Raw genomic sequence first — 16,021 nt, 5'->3', positions numbered from 1 at the left:
CTGCCCCCTGGGCGCTCCACCTGCAGGTGATTGGCTGCTGCGCGGCTCCAGCGACGGGCTCTGATTGGCTGGGCGGGCGGCGGGGGCGGTTTCCGGAAGCGGCGGCGGGAGGAGGAGCGATATGGCGGCGGAGAGCGGAGCGGGGCCGCAGGAGATGATGGAGGGTGAGAGCCCACCGGGGCTGCCGCGGCTGCCGCGGGAGTCGGGGCGGCGCGGCGCGGCTGGCTGCTCAGGCACCGCTGCCCGGCGGGAGGGCTGCCAGCTGCGCGCCGGGGGACTTGTGGCCCCCCTGCGCCCGGGCAGTCCCCGGGTGCTCATCCCGGGAGCTGCTGCCCGCGGGGCCGGGCCCTGGCGGGCCGCCGGGCACGGGGGGCCGGTGTGTGTTACTGGGGCATGGCGTGGTGCTGCCCCCGGCCCCCGCCCGTGGGGTTCCGGGCGCCATAGGGGGAAGGAGGAGGGTTGTGGAGATGACCGTGGCGTAAAAAATAAAGATAATAAGAAAGAAACCTTTTGACTGTCACTGGTTTTCCTTAGTCCCCCGGTGAAAGGAGAGCAGATATTGAGAGGGGGCCGAGGAGGAGCGAGGAGCTTCAAGTCCCAGGCCCAGTGTGGCCACCGGAGCTGTGGCTCTGTAAATGTGAAGGGATCTGTCAGGTTGTTGTGGGGAGACTGTTGTCTTTACCTGCAGGGATTTTTTTTTTATTGATGCCTTCACTTCTTCGTGTCATTGGTACTATTGTACATGATACTGATTTTTTTTTCTAAAAGCTTTTAAAATGTAATAGTTCTAATTCCATCTCCGTAATCTTTGGAATTGCACTTCATTGATCTAAGAAATTTCCTTTTTCCTCCAGTCTTCTTCCCAGACTGTTGGTTTTAGGAAGATGTGATGGGAGGAAAAAGTGCATCCAAAATCAAAGTAGAAACAAGGGGTAAGAGGCCTTTTATTTAAGACTAAACCTTTCATTTAGTTAACTTAGGATTTCTACTAACTGCATTAGTGGTATCTGTGAACCCTGGTTGTTATTTCTGCTTGCTGCTCCTCCCCTGTGCCCCACTGCTGGAAGTATCCTCATTGTGCCGCTCTGTGTCTCGTGCAGTTGACAAGCGGATCGAGTCGGAGGAGTCCGGGGACGAGGAAGGGAGGAAGCAGGCGGTTCGCCTGGTGACAGACCTGAGCCAGCAGAGCCTGAGGGATGAGCAGAACGGCGAGAACTCTGCAGGTACCGTGTCAGCCCGAGCGTCCCCTGGGGGCAGCAGCCTGCACCGGCCCCCCGAGCTCCTCCTGGCTGTGGCAGTGCTGGTTATCGGTGCCAATCTGCCCCAGGGCAGTCTTTAAATTTGAATAAATGTAGTGCTATCATAGCTAGAATAAAGCTGCCTGCTTCTTATGGCAGCACCCTCGATTTTTTATTTATTTATTTTTTTAAATTTTCGTATTTGTTTATCCATCTGCGTTTTGCTTCGAAATGTTTAATATCAAAACGCAAAACAAATTTATTCATACTTTTTTTGGGGTGGAAATGCGGAAAATGAATGTGGAAAGGTGCTGGAAATGTTCATTGGAAATAACCCCAAGCAGCTTTTCATAATTCTGCTTTAGTTTATGTAGTCTTTTACCTAAAGAGTTGCCAGATTCCTTTGGAAGGCAATGGAGACTATTTTTAGGTGGATTGAAGGGAGCTGTCAGTATTATTTTTTTTTAATTTAAATTTTAATTTAATTTAAAAATTCTAAGACATACCAAAATTATATCTTTGAATCCTCTCAGATTCAAACTTTTGCTGCTGTTCTTACTGTTTGTATTAGAAGACAGGGTAGAAATCTTGACAGACTTTTTTAAAGCCTGTGCGTGTTTGGTGGGTGGGTTTTCAGTGGCTTGCATGGAATTTGTCAGAGCAGATCCATTTCTGCAGCCCCTGTGTGGTGATATGATCCGGGCTTTTGGTGCTAGCTGACAGTCTGAAGTGTAACAGCATCCTTTTGATAGAGATGTCCATGTAATTATTGTTGGTGTGGTACTGGAAGGGAAATAATGCAACAAATTTTAATTCTTTTCGACTATACATCTACTGCAGATCCCTTCTCCTCTTAACCTTGCCCATTGGGATTTGCCAGAGTATTTTTCAAACTAGTAAATTGTTATTTAAATCTCATATCCTAACTAAATGCACTCTACATAGGTCTGATTCATTACTGATAGTTTAAAAACCCTGTATATTAATTAGAAAATGCTGTGGTGACGCCTGTGAAAGAGGACACTTGGCAAACTGTACATCCCAAGCACTGTATGATTGATACAAAAATGCAGATAAGACAGAGCTTGCATGCCTGGAACTATGAGTGTTTACTCAGCCTGGTATGACTTAGCTGTGTGTTTAGGGTTATATTGTGCACATTGTTCCCCTGGAAATTCTGTTAAAGCAAACGCAGAAGTGACGTACTTTTGTTCCAGTGAAAGCAAGAAAAACACCTCCAGATTTAGTTGCTGAATTACATTTGTGTACTATTTAATATAATGACTGTATTGTTACTTCTTCCAAACTGTTAACATTAAAAAAACTTCTGCTAGGGCAGAAACCGAACAAAGGAATAATTTTTGAACATTTGAGAGAGCTTTCACAGCCAGCTTTGAGCTTCTCAGCTGCAAGGAAAATTAAAGAGTCTTCCACATTTTTTCGCAGAAGATCATAAGTAGAAAGAGCTTGAGCAGCTGAAATTTCAAATTCATCATTTGACTAATTCTCTGAGGAATAGAGCCTCTGGTTAGAAAGCTTATAACTGAGCTATTTATAATATTCTTCGTGCGTGTGCAGTTAAAAAGTGTAGTTGGGCTTTTTGTTGCTTTAAACGCCTGTGCTACTGTGAACTTATGTAACTCAGTAATGACTGTTCCTGCTGTGGAATTTGGGGTTCCTGAGTGGTGGATTTTTTTCCTAGCTCTGCAAAGCCACGTGTCTTGCAGGCGTAGGTTACACAAAAATTCACTTACAGAACTTCACACTGCCAGAGCAATGGGGGTTTTTCCCCTCTTGAGAAACGTGCTGTGTTGGGAAGTGTGGAATAAAGCAGTTTGCAAGGGAAATTGCAGTCCTGGCTGTTATGTCAGTTTAGAGTGTTTTATATCCAGTCAGTTCATAAATAAAGTGACATGTAAATGACTGTAAATTTGCTATAATTCTCCTCTTCCTCTCCTCTTCCTCTTCCTGTACTTTTAACATTTTCATACCAATATTGACAGCTGATATCAGACACACATCTCACTCAGGCTGCCATATGGAGTGCTTTATACACAGTGCACAAACTTCATGAGGGTTGGCTCTATTACATAACTGCAGTGCCTGCATGTTCAGTTTTAAATTGTTTTTATTTTAGTGAGTTTGATATGTATCCTGTGTGATTTGGTTCTGCATGCTTGGATTTGAGTGCTGTTTTCCCACGCTGGCTCTGCCACGACTGGTCTCTCAAAGCCATATGGCAAAAAATAGGTGGAGCTGCCCTTTGACAGATTCCAGAACAGAGTATTAACACATTACCTAAATCAAATGTGTATAAATGAAAATATTCAAGCCTGCCAGCCAAACAAAGTCTTAAGAGGTGCAGCCTTGGTAGCAGGAGGGTAGGGTGTCCCATTCCCTTGATGAAGTGCATGGCTTTGATCTGGAATGAAAATAAGAAAATGCAAGCATTGCCCACAGCTAAATTGCTGACAGGCAGACATACCTGCATCAGTTCTGGTGGCATTTCTATCCTGTGTTCAATGTCCCCAAGGCTCCCAGCTCATTTTGGATCCCCAAAATAAAATCTATGTTTCCTGCTAATTTAGACTGTAAAAAAAAAAAAAAAGAAAAAAAATTTAAAAGATGAGGATTGATTTTCAGGCTTAACTTCTGTCAGTCAGTTCAGTGAGTCTCTTTCCTGTTTGAATGCCCAGGCAAGAGCAGCAGCCCAAACACAGGAAGGTCAATGATGATCTGTGGACTGTCAAACCCTTGTAGTTTGATGACAGTATTAAAAATTGTGATGCTTGCACTGTTTGTCCTTACACTACTACTTAGAAGACCAAGCACCAGTAGGAGAAACTGTTAAATACAGAAGCACTTGGCATTTACAGGGATGTTGTAACCATGTTGGGCTGTGAAAATAGTCACTATTACTGGGTTAATGGCATGAGCTTGCATACAGTAAAGCAAGAGTCAGTACAAAGCCTTTGGCATGTGACTGTAATTACAGGTGCTTGTTTTTTTGGGAGTAGTTATGCACATGAAGTAAAAAAGCTTCCATGCTGTATGTCAGTTTTGCAAAGCTGAATCAGGCCTTGGGGTTTTTTTTGGAAATTGATGCAACTGGCACACCTTCTTCAATAAATGGAAATCTGCATGAATTATTCAGCATGAAATTCTCCAGTAAACTTCCCTCCCTCTTGTGCTGTTGTAGAAGCACAGCAAATACTGGGCTGCCTTCCAGAGCTATAAAGGCATTTCCCAAGAAAATGCATTCAGTGTGATAAACAATGTTGTCTGGCATAGTAGTGAGTTCAGCCAAACAAAGGAGGGGAGATCCATCCAAAAATGTGCACAACAGTGACATAAACTGGCAGTGCTAGTAAAAAAAAGCTGAGGGGTGGGATTGTTGAGGTGCTTGGTCATTCCTGGTGCTCTCACTAGACAGTTTAGATTCCTTTTTGGCAGTGTTTTATTGTGGTGTCAGAGGAGCACAGACACTTTGGATGCTGTATCTTCAGAGGCACGGTGGCCCCAGGTGTAAAGAAAAGGCATCCTGCCCAGCTCAGTCTTGAGCCAGCAGTATTCAGCAGCCACACAGGCAGGCTGGGAAAGGTGCTGATCTTTGTGTCTTTTGCATCTGGGCACGAAATTCTGTTGTTAAGAAAGCTTTTTGTCCATGCCTAGCTGTCACATTGAAAACCAAGTAGGTGAAGTGTGGTTTTAATGAAGAATGTCTGAACTGTGCATCTCATGTGTTTCTTCTCCTGAGAAGCATTTGCTCTCTTGGTCTCTCTGGGTGTTTGCCATTGTTTTTGTGCCTTTAGCTGTCAGGTACAGAGGTTCATTATGTATTTCCTTCTTGTGTAGGAGAAGCAGAGACACCAGTGGACATGGAGACTATTAGCCTGGACCCAGAAGCTGAGGTAAAGGCAGATTTTTGTCCTTATGGGCTTTATACGGCAGGAAACAAAGGTAGGCAAAGGCAAGTATTGAAACCTGGTTAAAAGAGCTAATTCTTCTGAAGGTGATGGCTACCATGATCCTCCACAGAATTGATTCAGAGCCTTTAGACTAGAAGTAGAGGTGTTCTATTCTTGATCAGTAGCTTAAACATTTTCTTAGGACTTCAGAATTTTGAATTAAGCACAGAGGCACTGAAACTGGGGCTGTGCTGCAGAAGGTGTTGATGGGCTACGAGCTTCTGTGAGAATATCTTAATGAACTGTTTGCTGCTGTGACTCCTGTGATTTGGCATAGGCACAGTGACTTATCCAGCCTAATGCCTTGGCATCAGCAGCATGGTGAGCCTGTTAGCTGGAGAGGTTTTTGAACTTGGGTGGGGAAGTACTCTGTTTTCCCTTTGACATGCAAAACTGGAGCATCTGGTGCTGATCAGCACAGATGTGAAGGGCATCAGCTGATTGCCAGTGCAGAGCTGGTGTTCACAGAACCACCAGTTATTCAAACTGTCAGTGATTCCTGCTCATCTGAGGCCTGGAACTGGAAATGGCAAAGTGTTCCAGTTAAGCCCTAGAAAAGCAGGTGAGAGACCTTTATGCAAAACTTTATTCATGGTAGACAGCAGAATTTGTCTGTCTCGGTAAATTCTGAAGATTTCTAGTTTTGGCAGAACAGTGCTCAGACTCAGGAAAGGGCTGTTGCCTTTTTGCAGCTGACAAGCTTAGGACAGTGCTTCCCCAGTGGTGGTAAAATCATGTGCCAAACCCAATCTGAAGAAGCAGTTTGAAGGGAAGTTTTAATGAGCTGCACATTTCGTAAGACTGTAATTTTCCTTAGTTCAAAGGACCATGTTGGGTCTTGGAAGACCAGGTTTGTTTTGAAATAACTGCCAGATCCCTCCATTTCTCTTTCAGGATGTTGACTTGAATCATTTCCGAATTGGGAAGATTGAAGGATTTGAGGTGCTCAAGAAAGTGAAGGTAACAGTCCTAGGGAATAGAGAATGCCTCTTGGAACTGGGCATTTTGTAGATCTAACCTGTAAGAGGACAGAGTCTCTTTTTGGCTGAGATCTTAATGAGTTCACTTTAGCTGAAGGAGGTAGTGTTTGCCCATTTGTCAAGTAGTAATAAAAATCCTTAGATATTGTAAGTTGATTTTGGAAGTGGATGAGAGAAAATGCATCAGGGCACATCCTAAGAGATGCATCCTGGACTTGTACAGCAGGCTGAACATAGAATAACATGGATGGGAAAGTACCTCTGGAGGTAAAGCCCTGCTCAAAGCAGGCCCAGTTAGAACATGTTGCTTAGGGCCTTCTCCAAGCTCTTGAGTATTTCCTAAGACAGAGATTACGTAGCCTCCCTGAGCTGCTGTTAGTGTCTGACCATTGTAGTTAAAAGATTTCCTTCTGTAGAGCTGAAGTAAACCAAGAAAGGATTGTATTTAAAACAAGCCCAAACAAACAAAAAAACCACCCAACAAACCAACAACATCCAAACAAATTCCCCAGCAAAAACCTAACTGGGAACCCCCCTACACATACCTTATTGTCTGTAAGCCAAAAGACATGACATGCTGTCCTTCAATATCCATTTTCCTGTTTCTTTTTAAACTTTCCCCCAACAATTAGACTCTGTGTCTCCGTCAGAATTTGATTAAGCACATTGAGAACCTGGAGCAATTGCAGACCTTGCGGGAGCTGGATCTCTATGACAATCAAATCCGGAAGATTGAGAACTTGGAGACTCTGGTGGAACTTGAGTGAGTCCAGCAGAATCACTAGGATTAGGTTGGGGGTGGTTTGTGACTGCATTACTCACGCTGTGCTTATCCCAGGCCTTTCTCAGAATTCATTTGGGTGCTCTGTGAAGGATGATGTCTGTTCTCTATTGATATTTAACCTATGCAGTAAACTAGTTTCATTATCCTGAAGCTCCAGGGACAGGCAGCTGGAAATGAAACCTGTGCTGTGTAAGGCAGTGAGAATGACAGGTGGTTGCAGCTTCCATGCAAGTGTGGGAGTGCTCAGGCACCCCTTGCTCTTGGCAGCGAGAGCTCTGTGTAACAGGTTTTCATTCCTGCAAAAATGACAAGAGGTTTCAGGTAAGGTTATGATTTTTTTTTTTTTTTTGGAGGGTGTTAGGGAAGGAGTAAGGGCCCTTCCCAGTTTCTGGCACTTGTCTGGGATCACCCTGGAGATAGATTACAAAACTGTTCTCACTGGGGCACGGACTGGCCTACTTCTAATGGTCACAACTGCTTCCTGCCTGTGGGAGGCCTTGACATGGTCCTGTCAGAGGCAGATCTTGTAGGCAAATACCTTTTCCAAGGAAAATCCAGATTGGCTTCCTCCCACAGTGGCTCCGTGGCTGGGCAAAATAATGGCTGTCTTCTGCATGTGTCAGATGGTTTTTTCTTTTTGCTGACACACTGCAGAAGTATTTTGAAAGTTATATTTGTTGTATTTTCTGATAAGAAGAAATTACTCATGACTTTAGATTCAAGGCCTAGCAAAGGCTTGATCTCTGCTGATAGTGAGGTTCCCCACCAACTTACAAGTGCCTCTTTCAGAATCATCCACACCTGACAGACTGATGAGACCTTTGCTTTGTTTTCCCTCAGGATCCTGGACATCTCCTTTAACGTCCTGCGACAAATTGAAGGACTAGATCGGCTTACCCAGCTTAAAAAGCTCTTCCTTGTCAACAACAAAATCAGCAAAATTGAGAATTTGAGCAACTTGCAGATGCTACAGATGTTAGAGTTGGGATCAAATCGAATTCGGGTAGGCTTGCTCTACGAGGTGTTAGCTGGAGAGTTTTGAGCTCTTTGGTTTGGGGTTAGCATTTTCTGAAAGTGCACTTCATTGACTTTGACTTCCAATTTTGTTGGTTTTTATTGTTCTAGTCAGTCACTGTGCCTATTGCTGTGCGTGCTGGATCCTTTCATTATGCATTAGTGCCTGGCTACTAAATCACTGTTTATGAATTTCTGTCTTTAATGAGCATGTTTATCCCCTGTGTGCTTCCTTTTTCAGGTGATAGTTTCCTCCTGCTAGAGAGCCAAGCCTATCAAAGCTAGCAGTTGTTTTCTCTTACCTTTTTAGAGACTGGTGCTGTATCCATGAAACCTATTGAATGCAAATTTGAGTTTGATTTGTATGTGTAGTTGACAGCCTGCTATGGCAGTCAGTCTTGCTCAGGAAAAAGATTATCTTTAGGCTTTGCTCTGAAATGCCTCAAAAACCTGGTGCTGTGCTTCTGATTGCTTTTGGGTTTTATTGTTCAGTTCGTGACTTTTTCGGTTCAGGTGATTGAAAGTCTGTGCCAGTTACAGAGAAGCAGTTATGAGTAGTCTCTCCTGTCCCTGAGGTATGATTCTCTGTATTTGGCCAGTTTGTAAGAGAACTGGTCAGACAGATGACGCAAAAGACTTGCAACATGCAAAGTAAACTTGTTTTTTTTAAACTTTTTCGATTACATACTCTTTAGAAAATACTCATAACAGATGAGTGCATTTCAGTCAATGTGGTCTGAGTTGGTGCTCCCCATTTACGGTCTCTGAGAAATTACTTGTTATGCTGAAAGAACAAATTTGGGAAAGATCTGGTTTTCCCCTTTATTTCAGGACTTGTGGAAGCACACTTTGTAGAAAAGAAGGAAACTTCAGCTACTAGAAACAGCTTTTTAAGATAGAAATGTGTGCTGCCTTTTTGAAGTACGAAGAATTTTGGTTTGCTCCTAAAGCTAAACTGGACTGAATTTTTTTCCAGCCAAAGAAATTTCTGCTTTGGAAATTAAATTATTTAGGGGAATAAATCTGCCAGATCAGATGAGGGATTAGGAACCTTAGAGTTGCATAGGTTGGGGAAACAGGAGTTATAGAGAAAAGCACTTTGCTGTTTCAGAAACAGAACAGGCTAAGCATACTGATCCTTACATTTCAAAAGCTGAGTTAAGTAAAATTGTACTGTAAGGATCATTATGTTCTGGAAAAAAAAGAAATCCAGCTACATTTCTGAATTGGTACTTAGGTGGTGCATTGCCAATAATATCAAGCCAAGGAATAGCTTTTAAACAATGAAGTTAGATTTACTTTATGTGTGTATTCTCAGTGTTGAGCCTGAGCATACTAACAGAACAACTGAACCCCCCCGAAATTGTCACTGGATGGGTAACAGGAGCTTCTTAAATTACTTTATTTTTAGGGGGGGGTGGTTGTGTTTTATCTGTTAATTCTATTCTGTCTTCTTCAGACAACAGTGCTCTGTGCTTCTAATTGCTTTACTGGAGTGACTAACCTGTGCCTAGGCTTGGCATGAAGAAATCTCGTGTCATTCGAGGGCACCTGGAACTCTTGTCCTAGTTTTCCGTTGCTAGGGTGGCTTGGCTGTATGCTTTACAGGTGGCCATATCCTTAACTTTTTAGGGTACAAGCCTGTGGACTGTTCAGGAGGTGTTCTTGGCTCTGAGATGCCCGATTGACTCCTTCCCTGTGCACCAAAGCTGCTGCAGTAACACTGTCCTACTCTGCTGGACACTCAGACCCCTTGGTGTGCACTTACCCTGCAGTCCCTCGTGACTTAGCTCTTGTTGCTCTGTTCCTTTTGAATGAATGGTGGGGAGAAGAACTTTAGACTTGAGCTGACACATTTAATGCTTTATTCTTTAAGTTGGACTGAGGCAACTATAATGCAAGCACTTCTTTACTTATTCCTTAGGGTTTTGTCCCCTCGTGTCCGTCTGTCCCATTCTTCTCCCTATGCTGAGTCGTCCGTGTTTCCTCCTCAGGGCTAGGGGGGCTGCCAGTGAGCAACAAATCTATCATTTTTCTTGCAAGGTCAAAACAGGGGTAAGTCCATAGCCTAGAAGGAGGGTGAATCCAAATTTGAGCTGCTTAACACCTTATGTTCAGTCCTTTGGCAGTTGTGGGATAGAGGCTGAAAAGCTTCTTTCCTTTCCCAGAGTGTATCTGTAAGTTCATAGTGTGTGTGTTTGTGTCCATCTTCTTCTTCTTTGTGTTATACACACACAGGTAAATGTGCACCCATGCACAAGCACACAGTAATCCAAGTGGTGCTAGGACTCAGTGGCCTGGCTCACCAGCACTACTGATCTGAAGCTCTGCCAGGCAGGAAGAATGTGGGAAAGCTGAGATGTCACAACCTGCTTGAGCACAGACACTCTGGGTGTGTCTGTGTCCATATTGTTCTTCTCTGAGCCGAAGTCTGGTTTTAAAATTCTTACCTCTTTTAACAGTATCTTGGTTTTTTAATTAAGAGGCTTTCCCCTGAAAAAAAAAAGGAAGTGTTTTGTTTTCTTTCCTTTTGTTTGCAGGAGCCTTTTATAATCCCACCCTTTTCCCATTTTTCCCCCCTGTTTTCACTCTTCTGTTTGTGCTTTCTCCCTTCCTCTGTAAATAAATAATATGACTCTCCTTGATGCCTCACAGAGATCCTTATCTTCTCCCACTGAAGGCTGAGCTCGGGAGTTAAACTGGTACAGTGTAAATGTTCTCCCAGTAGCATGTGTATTTTAAAACATGTACATCACTTTAACTGGTATGGGTGTGTTCTGCCAGTAGCATGACTATATAGCCAAGGAGTTACATCTATTAACACTTACACCTGTGAGACAGTTAACCTTGCTTAAGGCAGAGAAGCTGAACAACTTGCCTCTGTGTTATGCAGTCACTGATTCGCAGGACTAAATTTGCAAACTGTGTTTTCTTCCTCCCAGATTCTCTTTCCACTCACTAGTGACATGTTTTTCTCACTTCACAAATCTTCTGCCCTGGATACACCCCATGGCTATAACATGGCTATAAAATGGCAGCCACATCTACCAAGTGGAGTTTTGCCTCACAGCAATAACACAGTCTCCTCTGGTCATTTTGCAGGCAATTGAAAATATTGACACCTTGGCTAATCTTGACAGTCTGTTCCTCGGAAAGAATAAAATCACCAAGCTGCAGAATCTGGATGCACTGACAAACCTGACTGTGCTCAGCATACAGGTATTGGTTGTATTCTGAACAGCCTTTGTGCCTCAAAACATTTTGTGATTTATAATCAGCTCTTCTGAATCACAGAATCACAAAATGGTTTGGGTTGGAAGTGACCTTAAAGACCATCTAGTTACAACCTCTTGCCGTGGGCAGGGACACCTTCCACTATCCCAAGTTGCTCCAAGGCCCATCCAACCTGGCCTTGGACACTTCCAGGGATGGGGCAGCCACAGCTTCTCTGGGCAACCTGTGCCAGGGCCTCCCCATCCTCACAGGGAACGATTTCTTCCTAATATGTAATTAAACCTGCCCTCCTTCAGCTTAAGGCCATTCCCCCTTGTCCTATTACTACATGCTTTTGTGAAAAATCCCTCTCCAGCCTTCTTGTAAGCCCCCCAGCAGCAGGTCTGCAGTGTTGGAGTTGAATTCCTGTACTGGAAGGAGGTGTGATATTCTCTGTGTTATCTTTTCTCATCCCTTCATGCTACTTGAGATTGACAGACACAGATAAAATGATAAAACAAATATTTGATTTTTATGGAAGGAAGAACAGGGAATGAATGTTATCCTGCATTTAGTTCCTGAAATAGTTTCCTAATGTGTTACAGTAACATCCAATGCATTACCCCAGGGAAGTCCTTATAATGGCAGTGGCTCAGTGTCACTGCCTTCTTCCTGAAGAGCCAAGAAGTCTGAACGAGACTGTGCTAAATGAAATCTATCCTTAATGGGCTTTTGGAAAGCTTCTTCCTTTTCTAAAAGGTGGAATAAAAGACACTCAGCTAGTTTCTTTCACTGAGTCCCCTTCTCATCAGTATGACAATGCTGGCACATTCTAATATCTCTTACAGTTGTTGGCAGGAAAGACCTGACTCCGTGTGGTAGCACCTGTATTGCAGCGTTGTTCTGTAGGAGGTACAGCAGAGTGCAGTGGGATTAAAGTGGTGTAACTTCTCCACTGACCATCCCCTTAAACAGACCTACGAGATGAACGCTGCTCATGCCTGTTGTTTGTAAAGACACCAAGTGGAAAGCTTTCAGGCTGCAGCTTTTGATGGGAAGGTCAGAGTCTGATTCTTCTAAACTTGGAGACTGTGACTCCCATGGTGCTTCCTCATGCATCAGTGGTGCAGAGATCAAACAGATGAGCTCACGAGGTCAGTGTGGGCCCAAGCAGACTATTTCCCCTTCCCAGCCATACTTCGGAGAAATGGTTTTTCCCCAGTGACTCACAGGGGTTTGAGTTTATTTGGAGTGGTACTAAAGGGCTGTTGCACTTCCAGAATAACCGTCTGACCAAGATCGAGGGGCTGCAGAGCTTGGTGAATTTGCGGGAGTTGTACCTCAGCCACAACGGCATCGAAGTCATCGAGGGACTGGAGAACAATGTAAGCAGGCTCTTGCTGACTGTGCAGCACAGTTGTTGCCCTAAGCTGCTCCTGTTAATGGCTTTTCTGGAAGTTTTTGTTCAACCCGGGCCTAAAAAAAGTGGGACAGAGAAGATGAAAAGAAATCTGATCTAATATTTTTCATGTTTGCTTTGTCTAGAACAAACTCACAATGCTGGACATTGCATCCAACAGAATCAAGAAGATTGAGAATATCAGCCACCTAACAGAGCTGCAGGAGTTCTGGGTAAGAACAGGCCAGAGGCTGTTCCCTAAAATGTCTGTACAGCAGTGAAACCCTTCTGATGGGCAGCATGTGGGTATGTGTGTCTTGAGGTGAACTCCTCTAGATCTGGTGATCAGCGTTAAGATCTTGACAGTCTGCATGGATAAAGTGTCTGGTGGTTTTCCATAAGGAAAGAGAAGAGCTTAAAAAAATCCTTGCAGAGCTTTGCTGAGTGGTAAGAAGCCTCTGTCTGCCTAGAAAATAGGCTCTGCCTTCACGCTCAGGGTGGTTATGAAACAGTCCCACGTGTCCTATTTCTGCAGCTCATCTTTTTCTGAGTGAGCGTGACAGAGTAATGGGGAAGCACAGTGCCTGTTCAGAGCAGAGCTGGTATTTTTAGGGCATTATAAATACGAAGAAAATTAAACCATCTTCTGGTTTGCTTCCATTCCTGTGAGGTAGATAACAGCTCAGGTTTGCTTCTGTTTCTTTCTGACACCTGGAATTGCTAAGCCCTTTGTCATTCCTGAGTCAGCTCAGGAGATTCAGAGACACCCTCTCCTGAAGCATTAGCACCCTGCCATGTTTGGGAGCTGTGTACAAATCTGCCCATGTGAAAAAACGGGGAAGAAGCAGCAAATGTTCATGAGCTGGCACGTGCTTTAGCTCTTGTAGAGTTTCTGCATTCAGGGCTGAGAGTAAGAGTTGTGCGTCGTAATATCTGTCGTTTGGAGTTCAGTCATTTAAACTCTTGAGTAGAGGCTGAGGGAAAAGGAGTGCAAAGCAGCTTCAAATGAAACCCAGCTAGAGCCTGTAGTCTAGGTCCCTTGGGTCATTTTCCTAGTCTTGCAGTGTGGCTTAGGAGACAGCTAGTGGTGTTACCTGTCCGTGCCTGTTCCATGAGGAACTCTTTAAGTAACAGAAGCTGAGAAGCCTGTTTAACGTGACATCTTTTGGGCAGTAAAAGTGAGGCAGTTCAGTGTAGCTGGTGTGGGGCCTGTCCTGATCCTGTGCAATTTCCTCCAGTCTTCCTCTTTGCTGTTGCTCTGCTTATAGGAGGTGTCAGCATTGCACTGCTGGTTGCACTGAAAGGACAGAGCACATCTGAACCTCAGTGCATTCCTTTGCAAAAACACCAGTGTGTTTGGAGTCCTTTGTCAGAACATGCCTTGGCCAAGATCTGTTAACTGAGCCTGGAAAATGCCCTCCTGGATTTGTTCCACTTCTATGTTAAAAAAACAGATTTGTTTGAAAAGGAGCAGGGCAGAATTTTCTTCAGTGCGAACAAGTGGTGTATCTCCCAATTTGTATTTTCACTGACTGCACAGCTGAAGCCACATAAAAATGTCCTTTAACACCTTAAGGAAGCAGAATTTAAAGTCCTAGACACTTGTTTCCCAAGCACCACATCCCCAGTGGAGGGACTGAGATGTCTCGAGGTGGAGTGACTTGGCTGAAGTGACATTGTGATGAGCTGTAGCAGAATGAGACAATCCAGTGAAATTTTTTTATATTTTATTTGAAGGTGGCATTGCTGTAGTGACTTCTGTGTATCCAAAAGCAAAGGGTGCTTGTGTCTCAGGGTTGGACAGCATGTGGCTACCTTGCAGCTTTGCTTCCTTGTTGGGCAGCTGAAGCAGTCATCCCTTTGTGTGGAAATCCCTTTGCTGTGCCAGCAGTGAGACAGGCAGAGAACCCAAATTAGAGAGCTTGGCATTTTCTCCGGAGTGCAGAAGCAGTTTTGGTGGGGAAGTGATGTAGAGGAGAGAGGAAAAGGTTGCTTTTCTTGTCAGTTTGGAACCTTTTCTAATGTTTCCTGGGAAGCTGTGAAAGTAAAGATAGATGTCCCAGTGGAAATAAATCTTGATGTAAATATTTCCAGCCCATAAATGCACAGTGTATGGGGTGGGAGACTGTATAGAGACTGACCCAGTGCCTTGCAGTGCCTTTCCCAGCGTAGTGGTTGGACTGGATACACTGTCTGAAGGGTGGAGCAGCCCCCAGGATACTGTGGGTGAGGAGGGAATAGTGGTGAGGCCTGGAGTGTGAGACAGGAAAGCTCATCTCAGAGGTTCCAGGGGGAGAAGGATCTTGCAGACAGGGTCTCCTTTGATGCACGTGAAGCCTGTGCAGCGATGCTGCCCTGGGAGCAACGATCCTGGGCAGCACTGGGTTCCTGTGGCCAGGCCTGGCGTGGGGATACACTGGGTGAGCGTGACCGTGTGTGCTCCGCAGATGAACGACAATCTCGTAGAGAGCTGGAGTGACCTGGATGAGCTGAAAGGGGCCAAGAACTTGGAAACTGTTTACCTGGAGCGAAACCCTCTGCAGAAGGATCCCCAGTACCGACGCAAAATCATGCTGGCCCTCCCGACTGTCCGGCAGATCGATGCCACGTTTGTTCGATTCTGAGCCTCCTGCTGCCCTCTCTCCCCTGCCCTCCTCTGAGAAATGTCCCAGAAGGGTTTTTTATCCACTCACCACTCCCCAGGTCTTCAGTACACTGACACTCATGGGGCAAATAGTCAATTAAAAGCACTGAAACCAGATCTAGTGTACAATGCACTCATTGTTTTTGAAATGTTGTTGTTATTATTATTATTATTATTATTATTAAATCTTAACACAAGAGCCTTCAATGTGCCTGTGTTTTTTGTTTCATGGGGGAGGTTTTGCCAGAAAGTGTTTGCAGCAGAGTGAAGCCATGTGGAGCTGCTTGCCAACTGTGTTGACTCTGTGACATGCCTTCATGTTAGGAATGTCCTCACAAACACCATATCCAGATCCAGGCTCAACGGTGATCTGCAGAAAAGTAAAAAAAGATCTGATGGAGATGCCCACCCAGGTTAGTTACCAGGTGTGAGTCAGTGCAAAATATCTGCTGGCAGAACATGGGGCTGTAGAGGAAGTAGCCTTTTTGTAGTAATTTTGGTTTTTTATAAGCACAGCTACAAGCTCATGAGGAGGTTGGGGACAAACTGATATTAATATATTAATGGTGAGCAAGGTAAGGGTTTGGTAGGACTTTGTTAACAGACAGTGTTTGCCATCAGAAAATATGAATTATGTCCTGCTTCCACTAAACATGGTGATGTGGCATTGCTGTCCCTCTGAACCTCTCTTTGATCTGGGCAACTGAACTGCATCCCCCCAGCAAGTGGAAAACCTCCCAGGGGAATCCTTGCCATCTGCCACTGTGTTAGTCCAACAGTC

General features: G+C 44.5%; 1 protein-coding gene across 2 annotated transcripts; it reads left to right on the top strand.

Annotated features, from left to right (window-relative positions):
- Positions 1-85: 85 nt before the first annotated feature.
- On the top strand, positions 86-15,441 carry PPP1R7 (protein phosphatase 1 regulatory subunit 7). Of its 2 annotated transcripts, XM_032697537.1 has the most exons (11): positions 86-164; positions 855-932; positions 1,101-1,223; positions 5,094-5,149; positions 6,101-6,166; positions 6,819-6,949; positions 7,811-7,973; positions 11,087-11,203; positions 12,478-12,582; positions 12,743-12,829; positions 15,044-15,441. In XM_032697537.1, exons 2-11 carry the CDS (start codon positions 890-892, stop codon positions 15,218-15,220), a joined length of 1,068 nt encoding a protein of 355 aa, XP_032553428.1. In that variant the 5' UTR covers positions 86-164; positions 855-889; the 3' UTR covers positions 15,221-15,441. The 2 variants fall into 2 exon arrangements, with proteins under 2 accessions (XP_032553428.1, XP_032553429.1); XM_032697538.1 differs by lacking the exon at positions 855-932 and having other exon boundaries at positions 90-164.
- The last annotated feature ends 580 nt before the right edge of the window (positions 15,442-16,021 follow it).

This window comes from Chiroxiphia lanceolata, chromosome 10 (genome assembly GCF_009829145.1).
Source record: "Chiroxiphia lanceolata isolate bChiLan1 chromosome 10, bChiLan1.pri, whole genome shotgun sequence".
Taxonomy (NCBI): domain Eukaryota; kingdom Metazoa; phylum Chordata; class Aves; order Passeriformes; family Pipridae; genus Chiroxiphia; species Chiroxiphia lanceolata.
This window is presented reverse-complemented; position numbering and strand designations above follow the sequence as displayed.